This window comes from Panthera pardus, unplaced genomic scaffold, assembly GCF_024362965.1.
Source record: "Panthera pardus isolate Hobbes unplaced genomic scaffold, ASM2436296v1 HiC_scaffold_25, whole genome shotgun sequence".
Lineage (NCBI taxonomy): Eukaryota > Metazoa > Chordata > Mammalia > Carnivora > Felidae > Panthera > Panthera pardus.
Genome location: NW_026526821.1, coordinates 67,369,171 through 67,388,012, shown reverse-complemented (window position 1 = coordinate 67,388,012; position 18,842 = coordinate 67,369,171). Strand labels below are relative to the sequence as shown.

The 18,842-nt window shown below is 39.6% G+C and overlaps 1 protein-coding gene across 6 annotated transcripts in view; it reads left to right on the top strand.

Moving 5' to 3' along the window:
- LHCGR (luteinizing hormone/choriogonadotropin receptor) overlaps window positions 1-18,842 on the top strand; it is a 99,360-nt gene that overhangs the window by 41,682 nt on the left and 38,836 nt on the right. The window contains exons 9-11 of one of the 6 annotated variants that reach the window (XM_019417218.2): window positions 3,267-3,452; window positions 6,717-6,797; window positions 15,163-15,727. In XM_019417218.2, the coding sequence (XP_019272763.1) occupies window positions 3,267-3,452; window positions 6,717-6,797; window positions 15,163-15,166 (271 nt within the window). In that variant the 3' untranslated portion in view covers window positions 15,167-15,727. The other 5 variants (XM_019416952.2, XM_019416859.2, XM_053890674.1 and 2 more) reach the window with 5 other exon arrangements.

Here is an 18,842-nt window from a genome sequence, read left to right as displayed (position 1 = left end):
GCTAGCACAGGGAAGGCTGCCCACCTGGCATCCACTCGTGGGCATCCAAGGCCAGAGATCAGACTTTCCCGTGGCACTTGTCCAAACAGAGCTGAGCTACTGTGCATCAGGCTCCCTGAGGAGGCAAACAACAGAACCAAGTTTCCTCAACTCTTGGTAGTTTCATGTGAGGACATGCGAGAAAGTGTAAAGGAACAGGAAACTGAATCAAGAGTCTCCTGACAAAGGCTTGGAAAGCCTGAATATCCCATAGGAAACAACTGTAGCTGTAGTCAGGCTTCGAGCAAAAAGACAACAGGGTTCCAGAGGCTCTGCAGCTCTAACCTGGGGTGACCTCATCTTTCTTCCACAGAGGTGCCAGGCCCTTTACTCCCTACTCTAGTATGCTGTTACTCATTCACTCAACAAACACTGATTGAACACATCCTGTTTACCAGGCAGCATGCCGGAGAGACTGGTGAGCATAATAGCTCTGGTCCCTGCCTTTAAAGAGATTAGAGTCACCGAGGGGAGACAGCAATAAATAGGCAAACAAGTGGGTGATTTTGAAATTAGGAAAGTGCTAGAAGGAGAGTGAACAGTGCAATCCAGTTCATTTGCTTGCTTATTCATTCACTCATTCATCCATTCATTTATCCCATAACGATTTTGTAAGTCCCTACTGTGTGCTAGGTACTGGATTAGGCAGAGAGAGAGAAACAGAGCATAAGAAAAAGATGTCTGCCTTCCTTCACAGAATGGGGGAAGACAGACGAGGATCAAATAAGTAAATAAAATATGTAGTATGCAGATGTAGGCGCTGGTTGTGAGGGAGAAAAATTCAGTTGGCTGAAGGAGGAGTTCTAGGGAGAGGGAGTTACCATTTTAAAAAGGATGGTCAGGGAAGACTAACCTGAAAAGTGTCATTTAAGCAAACGCCTGAAATAAGTGAGGGAGCAAATTATGTAGGTATTGACAGGAGGGGCATTCTAGGTAGAGGGAAGGGCAAAGCAAAGGCCCAGAGGCAGGAACTTGCCTTGTGTAATGGAAGAAAAGAAAGGGGGCCAGTGTGGCAGAGCAAGCAAAGAGGAGAGTTCTAGAACATAAGGACAGAGAGGTGGCAGACAGCTGGGTCGTGAAGGGCCTTGTGACCATTATAAGGACTTTACCTGTGTTCTGAGATGACATGAGGCTTTACAGTTTTGATCAGGGGAAGGAATGAACCAACCCAGTAATTCTTAATCCTCGAGCTCCTACCAGTATCAACTCATGATTTTGTCTACTTTCCAACTCCCACCATTATTAATCCCAACTCTATTTCTTAGTTCTTGCCCCTATCAACTCCTAAATACTTCTTAACCCTTATTTGCTACCAACTCTTGACTCTGCTTCCTACCCTGCCACTGTCAACCTCTGTGCTACTTCCTAACCCCCACTACTGTCAACCCCAGACAGCATCCAGTTCCTAGCCCACAGCACTGTCAACCCCTGACTTCACCTAACGCCCAGCTCCTGCCAGTATCCATTCTGACTCTACTTCTTAATTCCTGCAACCATCAACCCTTGACTCTGTTTACTTCCTAATTCCTGCCACAAAAACTCCAGACCTTCTCAATTTCCTAACTTCCATCACTCTCAATCCTCAGTCTCTCTCTACTCAACCTCATATTTTTGCTTCCACTACCTCATGGCTCATGCCAAGTGTTTTCTCTGCTGTGTCTCAGCTTCTGCCACCCTACCGCACAGGTCCTGTATGTCTCATGTTCAAAGTACACCAGACTTATAATCGTACAGGTTGGTTGAAGACTTTGCAGTCTAGCACACCCTGTAGGCAGAGCTCTTAGAGCAAGCTGGCTACCAACCCAGCCACTAGATAGCCAAAGAGAGTTGCCTCTGGGTCAGACACAGTATATGATGAAGTTAGTGTGGTCGTAAGACACCCTGCCTGCTAGTCTTTGCCTGAAGAGCTGTTTGGTCCACCTGCTTAGAAATAACTGCGAGTACTGGAGACACCGGCCCCGTCTTGGCCAGAACAGTTGGACCAGACCTAGTCTTATTTCATTAAGCAGCTGTTCTCATTACACGCTTAGAATGTAAATGGTGTCTAGGAGCGTTCCTTCCACCCACAACCCAAAAATACTTCCCCACTGGTCTTCTACTGAGACTGAAAATATATTATCAGAAATTTTACTCCTCCATGATAAGACCTTGCCTTTTCTACAATCCTAATTTAAAATATATACCCCCCTCAAAAAAAAAAAAAAAACCCATCAGACACACACAAGTTGTGTGCTGTATCCCTAACACATCCAGGATAACTCTATAAAGCAGGATGAGAACACTGGTTACCTAAATCAATGAGTACACAAAAGCAGCAGTAATCTGAAGCCCCTGAGGTAAATTCTGCTGTCTTAACTGTTCCACCAAAGGCCCACACTAGCCATCGCTCCATGTTGTCAAGTTCATCTATCAGTCATCTATTGATCCCCTCCCATGTGCTGGGCACTAAGCATTGGGACAATTGTCTGAGGGGGACTGTGCTGCTGGAAAAGTTTCATGGGGGCATCAGCAGCAACCACTTAGGAGATGGGCAGGATTTCAAAATTTCCACGGACTCTTCTTCCTCTTCACATTTAACTTGTTCTCAGACATTATCTCAAGTCTAGAAAAGCCAAAAAGTTTGGGACCTTGTTTACAAAACCTAAGCTTTCCACACAGTTCTGCTTACCCGGCCAAGTGCTTGCTTGCTTGCTTTGGACTGGTAAATCCAGTTTGCCTTTAGAGAAGGTGCAGTCTGCATCCCAGGCAGATGACAGCTAAGGCCATAAGCAGCTCCTAACAGTATAAGCAATCTGTGCTTCATGAAAACCTACCCTGTGGGGCTTGAACAAAGACGGAGGCATCTGAAGCCCTGAGTATTTCCCCCTGGGATACAGCACAAAAGCTGAAGTCACTGCATGTGTCTACTGTCTCACAAAGCAAGTAGTTATTTCATGCCTGCTAAGTGGAGAGAGGGAGGAAGGAAGGGGGGTGGGGGAGAAATGCTAATGAATGTATGACAGGTGTAAGGAGTTACACTCAACCTTGAAAGGAATAATGGGGTGCATATGAGGAAAAAAACACGGCGTAGATTTTGAATTTTTATCTTAATGAGAGTAACTGAATGGAGAATTAGGGGGAAGGCAAGATGGAGAAAAGATTCCTCAGAACCTAGAACAGTACTATTGCTGACAGGAGGTTTCATCCTATACAGTAAATAAAAAGGCTTGCTCCTTTCTATTTTTCAGGGATATTTCATCCACCAAATTGCAAGCCCTGCCTAGCTATGGGCTGGAGTCCATCCATACACTCATTGCCACATCATCCTATTCTCTAAAAAAACTGCCATCAAGGGAAAAATTCACCAACCTCCTGGATGCCACACTGACTTACCCCAGCCACTGCTGTGCTTTTAGAAACTTGCCAACAAAAGAGTAAGTAAAAAAAAGAAAAAAAAAAGAAAAAAAAAAAGGTAGTGCCTGCCAACCTGTGGCAGAAACAAATTTCAAAAAAGTCAACTGGTCGACAGCTTCCTGCCCCTTCACTCCCTGCTCTAGATCAGCTCCAAAGCCATGGGGTCACTTTCAGAGACACAAGAAGAAAATGAGCCATCCTGTTTCTTCCCGAAAACTGATTTCAGTCAATTCACCCTGCAGCTACAAGACCTTTGTAGCCTATTCCAGGATAACTGAATTATAATAACCTTAAATTAGGCTATAATTGCAGTTGCAAAATGGAGTATGAAACTGACATCTTAAAGATCAATTAGCTCTAATCCTTATCAGAGAGCATCATTTTTAAAGAAGGAGGGAAGTAGGCTCAAGAGAGTAAATTTTACCTAATGTCTAAATCCTTAATAATAAAAAAAAATGGACACAAAACTCTACAGAGGCTTTTTTTAAAGCTATTTCTCTCCCAGCAAGAAGACCATCTTTCATTTCAGAACAGAATTCTTGCTCTCTAAGGATTAGCTCAGTGCCTGAACAAAAAGGGCACAAGCTCCTGGCTGATTTGAGTCCAGTGGGGGGCATCTTACTGATTCCACTGATACATTTCAATCCAGAATGGAATGACAGGGTGTGCAGGATTTCATTCTTTTCTTAAAGATTGTTTTCCAGAATTTTTTTTTAACTAAGATGCATAATAAGAAATACCTCTTTTTACGCTGCAAACCAGTACACATCACATAGGTAACAAATAAAACAATACTTAACTTTTTTACATGTGTGATACACACAGATTTTTCTTATCTATTTTACTCTACTTTATTTCATGTTTGTTTGTGTTTTTAATGCTAGTCTTGTGCACTTTATTGTTTATATGACCCACCAATGGGTCACAACTCACTGTTGGGAAAACATCTGCCCTAAAGTGTTATTACACAGCCTAAGAAGATATTCTCAATTAATTAGATGAGGCACTGGAAGAGTGACACTAGGATGCTGCTATTTTTGTGTGGAATCAACCTATTTATAATGAATCAACCAACAACATATTACTGTACATCTACTTTGTGCCTTGCAGAGGTATGTGAAGCTAGATCTGAAGCTTTTGATGTAACCAAGAAGACAAAGTACTCGGAGGGCCATGCATCATTAACTGAGCTTCAAAAAAATATTAATTGAGCACTTATCTAGTTCCAGACATTGTGCAAAAGTCTGAAGATACAAAAATAACTAAGAGCTCATTCCACCCAGGAAAATCACAAACAGCTGTGTGGTGGTAATACACAAGAGAGCCGATGTTTAAGTACAATATAGCAAATGTAATGGTAGAGCTCAGAACATAACAGAATACTCTGGGAGCACAAAGGAAGAGTCTCTAAACAGCAACAGAATTTACAGAAGACTTCCTGAAGAAATGACTTCCACTGAGTTTTGGAGAAGGGCTAAGAGGTGGCTAGGCAGGTGTGGGTAAAACCATGCTGAGAAGACAAGATAGCTCATGTGAAAGCACAAAGGCAAGAGACAAAGGATGGAAATCCCTCAGAAAAACTGGAACAAGATGACTTATGGGTACATGGAGGACACAGAGGGAGACAGGTTGTGATGGGCTCTGAGTCCTGGGCCCGGTTGTTCAGAGGATGGGGAACCACTGACGAATTCAAAGCAAAATTACTCAAATTTGCTTTTGTCAAATAACACTCCAGCAGCTCTGGAGGATGGCTTGGAGGTGAGCAAAGCTGGTGAGACCGATTAGGAGAACAATACAGACCCTGGTTTATGATAAGGCTGATTCTGGACACCTCAAATTTTGTGGCAAAGAGGGCACATCCCTTCTGAAATTACTGGCATATAAAAAGCTAGTTCAGGGGCTTTTTATTCTAGTACATGAAAGAGACTACCTCTGGGTAAAAAAGGTGGGGAGAGGATTATGCAGTTGTAGGCCAGTATCAAAGTGAGATAGGAATACAGTCACACAGAGGTTGTCTTGATTGGGATTACAAGCTTTAAGTGACTCCCTCTATATCCCTAAAGCTCGAAACCTTGGATGCTAGGGAGATGGGACAGCCTGAAGCTGGGCCAGTGGAATGTTTATGTAAACTCTAAGTCACCCCCCTGCCCTGCAGCTGCTGAGCCTGGATAACACACACAGCTGCCTGGGCAGATGGTCCCAAAGACCTCCTTGGTATCTATGATTAAAATTTTTAAAGAGTAGATGGAACTCAGCGCTATGAACTGAAGGCTAAGAACAACCACATTTCCTGTTAACTATAGATTGTTTCACACACAGTATCTCTAGGTATCAGATACAGAGCCAGCGTCAAAACACACACACACACACACACACACACACACACACACACTTTGTCCAAATTTGAGGATTTATAAGGCTGACTCAAAATAACAAGCTGATTAATTTTTGAAAGTGAGTCCAGTAGGTCAAATAGTTCTGCTATATTATCCACCTCCTTGCTTTGCATACAAAGTTGTTTGTATAAGGAATTATCTTGTTAATGCTGGAGAAGAATAACATAGAAATTTCTAATTTAGACTGCCTCATTTCTCCTTCCTCCTTAGGAAAGGTTGGGTTTCTCACCACCTTCTCTCCTTCCCTCTATTTCTTCATCCAGTTTTCCTTTGTGCCTCCCTTTAGTTTCACCTTAGGAATATAGTAAGTATAGGCCCCTTTTAATTTATTGATACTTCTTCCCTTTCCATTAGGCTAAGCTTCTTGCAATGATGGAGGAGTAGAGAACACCCACATATATTTCTGCACATAAGGAAACAAAGCAGAAAATTCACATCATCATGTCAGGTCCAGTATCTTCAAATCCTCACAGAAAATATTTCCCAGTTACAATTCAAAGCCATGAATTCTGAATGGCTATTTGTTCATCACGAGCAATGTGGTAAGGAGAGTGGGGAGGAGCAAACCCTCATATACCATAAGGGTAGTTTTTAATAAGCATCGAAAAATCTGTGATTCAATATGACCAATTTAAGTTTTTTCATCTCTGGAGCCCACACAAAACACTTAGCATGCAGAAGCATTTTATCTAAGCTGGAAGCCCTCTAATGACAATGCCAAAGCCTTCCCTCTTTCCCGGGAAAATGTTTCAGTCAGGACAATGGTGCAGAACACGACTGGCGTAATGGGCAAAGAATTTGGATGAACAAAGCATAAATAGACATGATCATGTTTAGTTTAAAGACCAAAGGCTCAACTGCTTTTTTTTTAAACCTCTTTTCTTTCAGGCAGAATTTTTCATTTTCCATTTTTGAAAACTTTTCCAAACAATGTGAAAGCACAGCAAGGAGACCAAATAATGAAACACTGTAAGTATTTGCATGCAAAGAAACTCAGGAAACCATGTCTCGTTCTGTGTGCACCTTATTATTATCAGTGCCAATGCTTTTCTTTTGATAAAAGTCTTCATTGGAGGGATGTTTGCAAAGCACTTTTTAATAGATTTAAAATGGGAATTTTTTCTTTACAAGTGGCATCCAGTTGAACAGACATTTAACTGTTTAAAAAAAAACTCTTTAAAAAATGTATCTACACATTCATTCTATAATTAAATTCTCCAAAGAAATTAAAATTTTTATTTGCAGGTATTTTGAGGTCACTTAGGGCTTGTTAAAATGACTTCATTTAAAAAAAATGACTTCATTTTTAGGAATTTTCACTAGTCAGTGGTCAGCATTCCACAAAGATTAACTGATTGCAAACACGGCTTCTAGAAGCAGTCACTTCCTTTCAAAGAGATTCAGGCCACCTTGACTACTATGCTCTGGAGCTTAAAATTATACAACCTCAATGCTATCACTAACATACACTGGATGGGAGATCCGTTTCTATTCTACTGACTGACTTTTTTAACATTTTTCCTGGCTGCCTTGGCATTTCACCTACCTTCAAATGTAAAAGATCATGCCTCAAAAGATACTCCCAGCGTCCCTAGGCCACATTTACTGTGATTTAGAAGTTTTATTATTCCCCCCATGTGTCCTTCAGGCTACAAAACCTGATACCCTTCTAAAACACCTTGCCATTCTCCATTCCCTCTTCTACATCTTTTTTCTTTTCTCTTGTTTTTTTTTCCCTATCAATCTGCAAGTTATGTAGAGGCAGCAGGGTGGTATGTTGGAAGGACCTTGGGCTTTGGGGCTTCTCAAAGTTGGATGTGAATCCTTGGCAGTAATGTTCCTGTAACACTGGGTATCCCTGGACAATAATTACCTTTTTTGAGACATTTTCCCTCATCTGCAAGGGACAGCAGAAATATCATTTGGCTTTCAGAGCCATAAAAGTGAAGAGAGTTGTTACAAAATGCAACAGCATCTGGGGTACATTAGAAATACCATACTCTGTATCCTTTTTTCTTTCATTTAGGTCCAACACCAACTGTCCTCCAGTGTTCTTTTTCCTCACCCTCCCTGCTCTTGTCTGGATGGTCTGTCGGTCACCTTCCATTAACTCTTTTGCAACCTGTGGCTTTTTCCTCATCAACAGGAAACACTTCTGGCTGGAGTCATTGGTAGCCTCAAGGGGTAGTTTTGGGGACAAGAGACGTTAGCCCACTCTCAATCATCCTCATCAGCCCCACCCCAAGCCTTCCCAAAGAAGTCTACAGTCTTGAGTTTCCTATGCTAACACTGCTGTAAAACAAATCCCCTAATGTCCAGCATCCCCAAAACTATGTGAAATTAGTACATAAACTCTAGGTAAAAAGAGTGTGCTCCCTGTGAAATCCCCTTGCCCCCTTTCCCACCACAATGCTATTCCTAAGCCCCTGGAGGTGAGAAATTCTAGAGCCAGTCACTAAGCCCTACCTACTCTCCCCAAGGTATCAGTGTCCTTGCTCTTATTTATGGCCGGTCCCTTTGTTCTCCTACAGTCCCCGTCTTTCCTCCTGTCTTTGTTCACTGGAACTGGAGTGGCCCCTCCTTCCTCTGACTCAGTGTTGTAGGCCTATTTGAGTCCATTCAGACCCTTCAGTACTGAAGACAGCTCCCTGCCGGGTTTTGTCAATAAGCATGAGGCTCCCCTCAGGAGCTGTCCCAGGACACAAACCTAAGTAGCAGGTAGGTATTTGGTCTGAAGGCAAATCACCAAGGAGAAAAATTGCTAGACATATGCTCAGCAGGGCAAAAAAAAAAAAAAAAAAGAAAAAGAAAAGAAAAGAAAGAAAGAAAAGAAAAAGAAAAAAAGAAAGGACAAAGGACCAGAGGAGTGAGAGAAGGAACACGTTTGACCTCTTACTGATAGAAATTTATTCAGAAATCATGGCAGAATTTTTCAAAGCTTTGAATTAGTGCTTCTGAAGTAATTTTACTGGTAGCAGCTAAAGTAGTTTTGATAAGGGGAAAGCAGCAAAGGAAATAAGGCAGAAATAGTTGGAAAGTTTTCACCTGACTTAATAAAGGCTATTATTTTGGAGGAATCCTCCAGGGAACTTGCTTAAAACACAAGTTCCTGGGCTCTGTCCCTAGAGAATTTGATCCAGGGTTTGTAGTAAAGCCAGGAGTCTGCACTTTAACAAACAGCCTGGTGATTCTGATGGAAGTGGTCCAAGGACCACACTTTGAAAAGCACTGACAGAGAGACAGTGACATATAGGAAAGGCCATACACTACGGACATGAAGACCTACTGATGCCACTAGAGCCTACCTAGTGCTGAGGGACCTTGAGCTAATCACTTGCCTTCTTTAATCTTAGCCTCCTTACCAATAAAATGAGGGGTTCGGTGAGATGTCTTTAAGAACAATTCTAATACTGGGGTGCCTGGGTGGCTTAGTCAGTTAAGTGTCCGACTTTGGCTTAGGTCATGATCTCACGGTTCCTGGGTTCGAGCCCCGCATTGGACTCTGTGCTGACAGTTTGGAGCCTAGAGCCTGGAGTCTGCTTCGGATTCTGTGTCTCCCTCTCAGTCTTCCCCTCTTCGCTTGTGCTCTGTGTCTCTCAAAAATAATTAAAATTTTCTTAAAAAGAACTGTTCTAATGCTAAGAAATAACCTATTTCCTTACATCATTCTTTATAACCACCACATCGTTTTAAATATTAGAAAAACAGATATTCTTTTAATGGGCATGAGATGAGGACAAATGTACCCATATTTAGTAATAAAGCAGGTGAGTTTCCTGTGCAATGTTCTGTACATAGCAACAATCCTTCGCTAGTTCCAAAGTGGTTTCTAAGAATTTCTAGCATCATCTTGGAGTCCCAGATCATGGATTTCTTTTTATTCTTTTTTTAATCTATGTTATTTCCCTTCAGTAATTGTACTGCTCAAATATGTCATTTCATCCACTCACTGAACTAGGTTCACACTTTCCTGTTCAGAACAGGAGTAGCTAAGTTTTGAGAGAAAAATACTCTTTTAATGTATGACAGACCCTAAGGTAAAATACTATTTGTAATGGCCCTGACAGAAAAATTATGCCCATTTCTCTAGCTAGCAAGATTATATTAGCAGACTGTGAGCAAAGAGAAAATGTGTTGAGCCTACATGCATCATACTGTACACACTCATTGTCCCTGTATCTTTTCAATTCCTCTCAGGGCCAGGATCACCCTGGTTTATTCACTCCACAAGCATTTATTGGATAGTCTGAGCCAAAACTGTGTGAGGCACTGAGAGTTCAGAAATAAATAAGACCTAGTACCCTGCCTCCCAAGCTATCAAAGAATAGCTTCACAGACTACTAAAGAAGCCACCCATCATCACACAACGGCAGTACGGTTTAATAATTACAATAGAACTTAAGTGCAGCCATGGCAGAGAGAAGGGGTGATAAACTCCTTAGAGGTGTGAAATCAAGAAAGGCTTCACAGAGGGGCTTACCTTTAAGAATAAGAAGGAATTCACCAGAGATGAGGAGAAGGCAAGAAGAAGAAATAGCACATACAAAGACAGAAAGATGAAAGAGTAGATTCTGAGAGCCACAGTCATTTCATGTAACCAAAGGGAAGATTGCACAAGCAATCTGCAATAGATAATTATAAGAATCCCTAACTTTTAGTGAGCACTTAATATGTGCCAAGTATTATTCTAAACATTCTGTAGGTAGTAATATAGTTAATCCTTAGCACAACCTTCCTGAGGGAAGTATGATTAGTATCTCTATTTGGCAGATGAAGACCTTGTGGCACAGAGATGGTAAGTAAACCTCCCACCCAGGTTTACACAGCCTGTAAAGTCAGTCTTGCTCCAGAGCCCAGGTTTCAAATTGTGCAGCACTATTGCTTCTTGTAAATGAGACTGGAGGACGAGGCATAACCCAAATCATTCGAGGTTATCACAAGGAGTCTGGATTTTATCCCACAGACAACAAGAACCTAGCAAAAGTTTGAATTAATAGATCTGTACTTAAGAAGGGTCATTCTATGGGGCGCCTGGGTGGTTCAGTCAAGTTAAGCATCCGACTTCAGCTCAGGTCATGATCCTATGGTCTGTGAGTTCGAGCCCTGCATCCGGCTCTGTGCTGACAGTTCAGAGCCTGGAGCCTGCTTTGGATTCTGTGTCTCCCTCTCTCTCTACCTCCCCTCCACTTGCACTCTCTCCCTCAAAAATAAACATTAAAAAAAAAGTAAAGAAAAGCCATCATAGGAGGAAGGTACAGATGGAGCAAGAGAGGGCTAAAATTAGAGGAAAGATGCTGGGGGGAAACTAATGTAATTGTCCTACAAGAGAGGATGAAAATCTTAACATAATTATTAGCAGTGGGTTTGGGAGGAAGAGGTTAGCAGAGTTGGGACTGTTCCTTCACTAGAGTTGGAACCCCTCTTCAAACTACTCTCTGAATTTGACTCATACCCCTAAGGAGTATCTATTTTCACCATTTCTCCCTATTGTCCATATCTGTATTTGGCTTCAGCTCCTGGGTTTCTGATTGTCCATCCTTGGTTTCCACTTCTTACCTGGGCTATTTGATTAGCCAGGGACCAATGTTCAAGCTAGTCTACTCACAGCTGATAATCTTCGGCAGTGTGAGCCCTTCAGTCCCATTAGTGTTCTACCAAAGACACATGGCTTGACAGCAGTTTGGCAACTAAATGAGATAAATACCTAGGAAAATGCCAAGAAAGGGTTCTTGTAGACATAGCAAGCATATACTGTGTCTCTAAATTTGTTTTCCAAAGAAAACTCATCCGTTGTAAACAGCTTCATAAGTCTGTGCATCAACAGATTTTCATTCCCTAAAGAAATTCCTATTTCCATTCAGAATTCTAAGATAATTTAACAAATTGTTTAACAATAATTTAACAAATAATAATTTGTTAATAATTTAACAAATAAACATTATTTGTTAATAATTTAACAAACCTAAGACTGAGGCTGTCGTGGCTTTGTTCCCTTTTGTTTCATAGGCTTAAAAAAAAAACAAAAAGGATGATTCAATTTTTTAAATACAAAGAATCATAGAAAATCTCAAGTTTACATTGAGACAAAATATTCTTCTTACAGTTATTCTGCCATCTTTGCTGAGAGTGAACTGAGTGCCTGGGATTATGACTATGGTTTCTGCTCACCCAAGACACTCCGATGTGCTCCTGAACCAGATGCTTTTAATCCCTGTGAAGATATTATGGGCTATGACTTCCTTAGGGTCCTGATTTGGCTTATTAATATCCTAGCCATCATGGGAAATGTGACTGTCCTCTTTGTTCTCCTGACTAGTCGTTATAAACTGACAGTGCCCCGTTTTCTCATGTGCAATCTCTCCTTTGCAGACTTTTGCATGGGGCTCTATCTGCTGCTCATTGCCTCAGTTGATTCCCAAACCAAAGGACAATATTATAACCATGCCATAGATTGGCAGACAGGGAATGGGTGTAGTGCAGCTGGCTTTTTCACTGTATTTTCAAGTGAGCTTTCTGTCTACACACTCACAGTTATCACACTAGAAAGATGGCACACTATAACGTATGCTATTCAGCTGGACCAAAAGCTGCGTTTAAGACATGCCATTCCAATTATGCTTGCAGGATGGCTCTTTTCTACTCTAGTTGCCATGTTGCCCCTTGTGGGTGTCAGCAATTATATGAAGGTCAGCATTTGCCTCCCCATGGATGTGGAAACCACTCTCTCACAAGTCTACATATTAACCATCCTGATACTCAATGTGGTGGCCTTCATCATCATTTGTGCTTGCTACATTAAAATTTATTTTGCAGTTCAAAATCCAGAGCTGATGGCTACCAACAAAGATAAAAAAATTGCTAAGAAAATGGCGGTCCTCATCTTCACTGATTTCACCTGCATGGCACCTATCTCTTTTTTTGCCATCTCAGCTGCCTTCAAAGTGCCCCTTATCACAGTAACCAATTCTAAAGTTTTACTGGTTCTTTTTTATCCTGTCAATTCTTGTGCCAATCCATTTCTGTATGCGATTTTCACAAAGGCATTCCAAAGGGATTTCTTTCTGTTGCTGAGCAAATTTGGCTGCTGTAAACATCGGGCTGAACTTTATAGAAGGAAGGATTTTTTGGCTTATACCTCTAACTGCAAAAATGGCTTCACTGGATCAAATAAGCCTTCTCAGTCCACCCTGAAGTTGTCTACATTGCACTGTCAATATACAGCTATCCCAGACAAAACTTGCTATAAAGAATGTTAACTGTTTTATCAGTAACCACATTATTGAGTAGTGCTTAAACATGTAAAAAATAATCTGTACCAGTAATTTTAACATAAAGAGTTGGTGTTAGGAAACTATTTATTCTCAAGCACATTGAGCAAAAACAAGATATCTACCTAGCTCAAAGTGTTGTCCATGACCATTGCCAATCTAAAAACTACTTGTCATTGGTACATGATGACACAAAATACAAAAACTGAAAGTGTGTAGAAACATTTCTAGCAATTTTGACAGAGTAATTTAATGTCTGTTGAATCTAGTGCTTTTGAATGAGGTGGTATTTTACATATCTTTGCTTCTTTCTCATTTCACCTTTGTAGTAATTTTTACTGCAATTTATTAGTCCATTACAGATTTGAAATTTAAAATAACTGGTTCTTTTCCTCAGATAGTTTGAAAAACACACTGCAGAGATGCACTGTCCAATCTGGTAGCCACTAGCCATATGCAGCTAAATTAAAATTAAAATGTAATTTCTCTCATAGAATTTCTAGAAGAAACTATAGGCTGTAATTTCTTTGACATCGCCCTTAGCAATACTTTTCCAGATAGTATCCTCAGGCAAGGAAAGCAAAAGTAAAAATATATGCAAATGATATATCTGATAAGGCATCAATATCCAAATATATATATATATAAAGAAGTCAACATCAAAAAAATCAAATAATCTGATTTTAAAATGGGCAGAGAACCTGAATACACATTTTTCCAAAGAAGATAAAACAGATGGCCAACAGACACATGAATAAATGTTCAACATCACGAATCATAAGGGAAATGCAAATTAAAACCACAGTGGGATACCACCTTACACATGTGAGAATGACTACATTCAAAAAGACAAGACATAACAAGTGTTGGCGAGGATGTGGAGAAAAGGGAAAACTTGTCCACTGTTGGTAGGAAGGTAAATTGGTGCAACCACTGTGTAAAACGGTATGGGGCTCCTCAAAAAATTCAAATAGAAATCCCATCCAACCCAATAATTCAACTTCTAGGTATTTATCAAAAAAAAAAACACACTAATTTGAAAAGATATATGACCCCTTTGTTTATTGAAGCATTATTTACAATAACCAAGCTATAGAACCAACCCAAGCATCCACAGACCGATGAATGGATAAAAAAGATTTGGAAAATACACACACACAGTGAAATACTACTCAACCATAAAAAAGAATGAAGTTTTGTCATCCATGAATGGATGGACCTAGACATGGACCAAAAAGGTACTATGCTAAGTGAAATAAGTCAGACAGAGAAAAGAAATACTATATGACTTCACTTACGTGTGGACTCTAAAAATCAAAACAAACTGAAGAAACTTCCTCATAAATACAAAGAACAAATTGGTTGTTGCCAGAGGGGAGAAGGGTGGCAAAATAAGCAAAACAGGTGAAGAGGATAAAATGGTACATATTTCCAGTTATAAAATAAATAGGTCACAGGCATAGAAAAGTACAGCATAGAGGATAGAGTCGATAATATTGTAATAACTTTGTATGATGATAGATGGTAACTACACTTACCTGGTAAGCATTTTGTAATTTATATAACTGTGAAATCACTATGATTTACACCTGAAACTAATATAATGTTATAGGGTCAACTTTACTTCAATTAAAAATTTTTTAAAAGTGTTTAAAAACTTTGTGTGATACTATAATGGTGGATACAGGTCATTATAATTTATCCAAATCCATAGAATGAATGGCAGGAGTGAACTCTTATGTAAATTATGGACTCCGATGAGTCAAAAGAGGTTCACCAATTGTAGGGTATGTGCCACCCTTGTAGAGGATATTGGTAACGGGGGAGGCCATGTGTTGTGTGGCAGGGGGAGTGGGTATATGGGAAATCTATGTACCTTCCACCCAATCTTGCTGTGAACCTAAAACTACTCTAAAAAATAAATTTTATTACAATTAAAATTTTGAAAGCAAAAAAATTAGAAATTAAAAAATAAAATAAGTTGCACACATCAGTACTCATCAGCCTATCTATATACTTCAGCATGGTTATCACTAACTAAGGCTCAATATTTATTTACATTTTAGGTGAGACTTACACATAGTAAAATGGACAAATACCAAGCATACCACTTAGTTTTGACAATAGCATACATCCATCTCAAACCTCTATGAAGACATAGAACACTATCACCTTCAGAAAGTTTCCTCATGCCCCTTCTTTGTTAATCCCTCACTCCCACCACCACCCCAATGGTAACAATGGTTCTGATTTTTTCCCCATAGATTAGTTTTGCCTGTTCTAGAACTTCATATAAATGGAATCATACAGCATATACTCCTGTGTAAGACTTCTCTGACTCAACACAATGTTTCTGCTACTCATCCAGCCTGTTGTTTGAATTAGTAGTTTTCTTTTCATTGTTGAATAGTCCATTCCATTTCATTGCCAAGTTATATGAATATAACACTGTTTTCCACTCTTCCACTGATGGATATCTGGGTTATTTCCAGTTTTTAGCTCTCCTTTGACATTTTATTATATAAATATATAGTCATAACTAGACTATGTATTTAATCTACCTTCAACCTTTATGTCATTGTGCAAAGTGATCCAAATAGATAAAAGATTTCATAAAATTTACAAAGTATCTCTTCTCTGTATGTTTTTCACATTTCTGACTTTTCTACTGTATAATTAGTTACTTCTCTTTACTCTTTACATTTACAGATGCAATCCTCTCTGGTAAGCTAGTGTTCTAGAATTTGTCTCAGTGATATGAGAGAATACTAATTAGTTGTGTGCTACATACATACACAATAAACTTTTTGATTAATTCATAAATCCCAGAACCAAAAGAACTAAGTAAGCAAAAAAGAAGAAGGTAAAACAAAAAAATAAAATATATCCTTGCGGAGAAACTACTTAAATTATGTCTTCTTAAATACTCTTTGAGCCAAGGTACTTGGACACATACTCTGAAAATAACTTTTATGGCCTTTTCCACAAATATTTTTATTCTCTACATTATAATGTAAGTTACAACATAGACCTACAGTTTACTATCTCCCTCATCCTCTTATCTTTTCACTCACTAAGACCCGCCAGCTGTTCCTTTCAAATGTCTTCCACATCAATTCTTTATTTTGCATTCTTGCTGTCACACAGACACTTCAGGCCATTCCCCCTTACCTCAGAAGTGCTACCAAATCTCCTTCATTTTTGTTCATATCCTATCTTTGCCATGTCCATACTCTCATATCCACCACTGATTAATCTTCCAAAAATCCTACTTACATGCCAAAGTCCTGAGCAGCTCATCAGTATGTATAAATTTAAGTTTTAGCTCCTATCCTAACATTCAAAGAGCTCCAGAACTCATTCTCAAAAACCTGCTCACTTGATCTGCTGCTCTTCTTCTGCAGGCAACACATTGTCCTACTTGCCTTTCCTTAGCTGTGCCCCATGCTTCTGCATTCTGGCACCCATACCACTAGGACCATCTGGAATACCCTCTTCCTTACCTGCCCTCCTTGGGCACCCTTTAAGACCCAGCCACAGGTTTATCTTTGCTACCAAGCTCTTCTTAATTCACCCTCTCCCTAATCCATGGAATTTAAGACACCTCCTTTACCTAAAATAAAGCAGGGCGTAGACAATAAATAAGTGACCCAAAGTGATGTCTCTCTTTGGACTTCTTTTGCACTTGTCGTCCCTCTCACTCATTTTTTATTCTACACAGCTGGGTGTTACTACCTTTACACATCTATCTCTTATTTCACCTATCTTATAAATTGCTTTAGTGATACACTCATCTCTTTCACTTGTTTCTCCCACTATATCTATCCTAGAATCTTACAAATATTAGGTGATTAATCATTTTTTTCAGCTGATTCACTTTTACAACTAAAAAATAAAACAAATCCTTATGAAGAAGCATTTCCCTTATGAGATGGTCTTATAGAAAGCATTTGTATTCTTAATCTGTGTAATCCTTCATACATAAATTATAAAAATATCAAACGCTCCAGAAATTTTTTTCTATCTTGTGGGGGGGTTTTATACCATGCTAGAGATTATCATTGGCAGATTGCCAAATGACTAAGAAGCATTATTTAATAAAGAATAACTCATCTAAATTTACAGCATATTTTTAAAAGTTACTTTGTCCTCCATTCCTAACATTTGCTATAAAGGGCTTGGTTTTAGTTTCCTCAGAAATGTATTAAGTCCAGGGGCACCTAGGTGGCTCAGTCAGTTGGGCAACTGACTTCGGCTCAGGACATGATCTCAGGGTTCATGAGTTTGAGCCCCGCATTGGGCTCTGTGTGGACAGCTCAGAGCCTGGAGCCTGCTTTGGATTCTGTGTCTCCCTCTCTCTCTGCCCCTCCCCCACTCACACTCTGTCTCTCTCTCTCTCAAAAATAAATATTTTTAAAAATAGTTTTTAAAAATGTATTAAGTCCACATGTAAATTAAGAATCTTTATGTTACAAAGATTTCAATAAATGTGTTCCTAACTGGAAATAATCTCTTCTTCAAAATGTCCAATATTTTATTAATATTGAGTTTCTTCCTAAGAGTTATTACCATAGCCTTCCTATTTATAATTTAGCTTTCTAGTTATAAATCACAAAATTCCCACATGGCATATTAGAGTATATTTACATGAAAACAGCATAATATTGACCTAATAACAGGAGTCAAAAGAAAATCCCCACTAAATTCCCCAGCTCACTACTCCAATTAAATGTTGCTATTCATTCTAAAGTTATATATTTTCCTACACAACTAAAATTACTGAAACTGAGTGCTTCGGCCAGAACTGTAACCTCTTTGCCCCGTGGAGTGTGAGCTGTGCAGATGATTATGTGCACAAATTATAGCACCTTGAGTAAAATAGGTAAAGAATGTATTCCAGGCAAGGTCAGTTGGTCAGTCCCTAAGAGACTAACTGTACAAATTCAGCAAGATCTTCTTAGCCTGCAGGGAAAGGTGGAAAGTATGTAAGAAAGCACTGTAGGATGTGAGCATGAGAAAAAGTTTGAAATCGGAATTAGGACACATGATACTTTCACAAATTTCATTTAACACAGAAAACTGTAACCTCTATAATAGAGATACTTTCTCCACTTATAAAAGAGTATAGGATGACATTTGCCAAGGTACTGTATTTACAAGAACTTAGAACCTACCTTATGGAATTTCATTATAAAAACAACAAGAAATGCTCAAGCCTGGACATAATGAGTAAAAGTACTAATTACCATATCAAAGCCAAACCTCAGATAAATACCACCTGTAGGATTTATAGAATAATTTTTTCTTTAAAATGTACTAAATAGGATTTGTCTTGCTCTATTTAGCATATGAATTGACAATATTTAACAGGGGGTTTTTTTGTTTATTTATTTTTTTAGATTTATTTATTTTTGATAGAGACAGAGCACAAGTGGGGGAAGGGCAGAGAGAGAAGGAGACACAGAATCCGAAGCAGACTCCAGGCTCTGAGCTGTACACACAGAGCCTGGTGCAGGGCTCGAACTCAAACCGTGAGATTGTGACCTGAACCGAAGTCGGATGCTTAACCCACTGAGCCACACAGGTGCCCCATTTTTTGTTTGTTTTTTTAAGAGAGAGAGAGAACGTGTGTGAGGTCAGGGAGGGGTAGAGAGAAAGGCAGACAGAGGATCAGAAGCAGGCTCTGCACTGACAGTAGAGAGTCCGATGCAGGGCTTGAACTCACAAACCACGAAAGCATGACATG